Source organism: Halyomorpha halys, unplaced genomic scaffold, assembly GCF_000696795.3.
Source record: "Halyomorpha halys isolate HHAL.00 unplaced genomic scaffold, Hhal_1.1 Scaffold615.1, whole genome shotgun sequence".
NCBI classification, from domain to species: domain Eukaryota; kingdom Metazoa; phylum Arthropoda; class Insecta; order Hemiptera; family Pentatomidae; genus Halyomorpha; species Halyomorpha halys.
The window spans coordinates 35120-37331 of NW_027105445.1; the positions used below are offsets into that span (position 1 = coordinate 35120).

The 2212-nt window shown below is 32.9% G+C and overlaps 1 protein-coding gene across 1 annotated transcript in view; it reads left to right on the top strand.

Moving 5' to 3' along the window:
- LOC106684787 (uncharacterized) overlaps positions 1-2043 on the top strand; it is a gene marked incomplete in the record, with an annotated part of 29246 nt that extends 27203 nt beyond the window's left edge. The window contains 2 exon segments of the mRNA XM_067051307.1: positions 1313-1549; positions 1635-2043. Of these exon segments, the coding sequence (XP_066907408.1) occupies positions 1313-1549; positions 1635-1991 (594 nt within the window).
- Between the last annotated feature and the right edge of the window lie 169 nt (positions 2044-2212).

A 2212-nucleotide genomic window follows, 5' to 3' on the forward strand; every position in this document is an offset into this window, starting at 1 on the left:
TTTTTTAATTTTAGTATGTATGAGTTCGTTCATAACTATTACCTATTGCCCACAACTGTGTGTGTAATATCTATCAATAAATAAATCTATCAATTCAGAGGTAATTTATTCCGACGAATTAAAGTAACAAAATACGTAATGATTTTAATTAAATTACGTACATTTCAATAGGATAACGAATTGGAAAATTCTTCAAGGAGATAAATCAGCATTTTTTTGTTTGTTTGTTTTTGTTTTCCTTCTTTTGGTACACAGAATAAAAGTATCAGTTTTTAAAACTAAAATTCAAAATTAATCCAGTATCTATATTAATTAAAACATATATGATTATGTTTCTGAATTAAATGACAATAATATTAAAATTATTTAATTTTTTTAAGTCAAATACCTTATTATTATAATATATTAAACAAATCGTATTATACTGATTATATTTCACTAATTCTCAAGATTTATATTATTCTCTAAATCGATATGTATTGGCTGTAAATATCATAAAATAATTAAAATAAAATACGTGAGCATTTCCTATCGTTAAAAAATGGAACAGTGGAGTAATACTTATTCCATTATATCATTTCATCGTTCCATTTGGAGTGACTGAGTTTAGAAAGGGGATCCTTCAAATGATTTTCTGAACAAATATGGTTCATAAAGAACACGGTATTTAAAGTCATTAGTTTATTTAATATCGAGGAAGTATTGGCATTTCGTAAGGGGAACAAGTCCGGCAAGAGGTCTTTTTGGATGAATTTGTTTGTGACGTAATAAGAAACATCAAGAATTTTACGGAGTAAATAAACATTAAATACAAATTTATGTATTACAAGAAACACTTTTTGATTAGCAAAATCATGAATTAATTCTTCAAAGTCTATTTATTCAAGTACAACAATAATAAGCTGGTAGATCTTTCTTGAAGAATTGTACTTCTTAATTTATTCATGATTCGTTTTTATTCAATTGTTAATTTGTATTATATATTTATCACAGAAAAATATAATGGGCCCATGAATCTCGGACTCATACAATTTTAATATACAATCATACAATTTTAAATAAATATACATGTGATAACAAAACAATGACGTTTAATAGTAATCAATGCAAAAAGCGTAGGGATCATAAAGGGATCAAAGCGTAAGTGGATGGATTGCGTCAAGAGATGTATGTAGAGAACGATTGGTGGTATCGGCAATGAACCTTAGGATTCACTAAGCATTTGTTATTATTATTATTACTGTTATTACTTACAAAAGCCAATCAACAATATTGAAAATCTATTGAACACTCAATCAATCCTCTTATCCAGAAAAATCAACAAGCAGTCCTCGCCCGCGATCTGGGAACCGCCAACGCCAACAAGTACTTCGACTCTAAGAAGACCTTCTACTTGGCAAGAGGACATCTCGCACCCGACGCAGATTTCCTCTTCAGTGCCCATCAATTCTTGACTTACTTCTACGTCAACGTTGCTCCACAGTGGCAGTCCATCAACGCTGGTAACTGGCTCAGGGTGGAAGACAACACCAGGAAAATAGCAAAGAGTGTGAGTATTAGATCACATTACCTTGCTTGTTTAAAGTATAAAAAACTTTCCCACATAAAAATAATATTTTACCAAACTTTTACAGCTCGGTGCTGACCTCCAAATCGTCACCGGAACAGAAGGAATCCTAACACTACCATCAACCAAAGGCGAGAAGGAAATCAGGCTCCAGAGCTCTAAGCTTCCAGTACCCGAACACTTCTGGAAGGTCCTCAGGAACACCCAAGACGACTCCTGCATTGCCTTCGTTTCAACCAACAACCCCTTCCTGACAAGCGCGCCCAAGACTCTGTGCCAGGACGTCTGCTCTCAAAATGGATGGCCCGTGCTCCAAAACGACTTGTCTAAAGGTTACGTCTACTGTTGCAGATACCAAGACATCAAGAAGGCTATACCCGAAATGCCAAATCTTACCTGCAAGTCTGTCCTCAAGGGAAAGTAAAAGATTTGACTTATCAACTGAACGATTTGTAAATAAATACAATACCACTCTATTTAGGATCAAAATCATTACATCCCTCAACTTACATCATGTATTACACACGAAATGATTTTATATCAAAATTTAATATTGAAATGAAATGAAAAAATAACTTTATTCTGGGATATATGTCCCCTAAGAATAATTACATGGTTCATATAGTGAGATTTTTATCTGGCGAG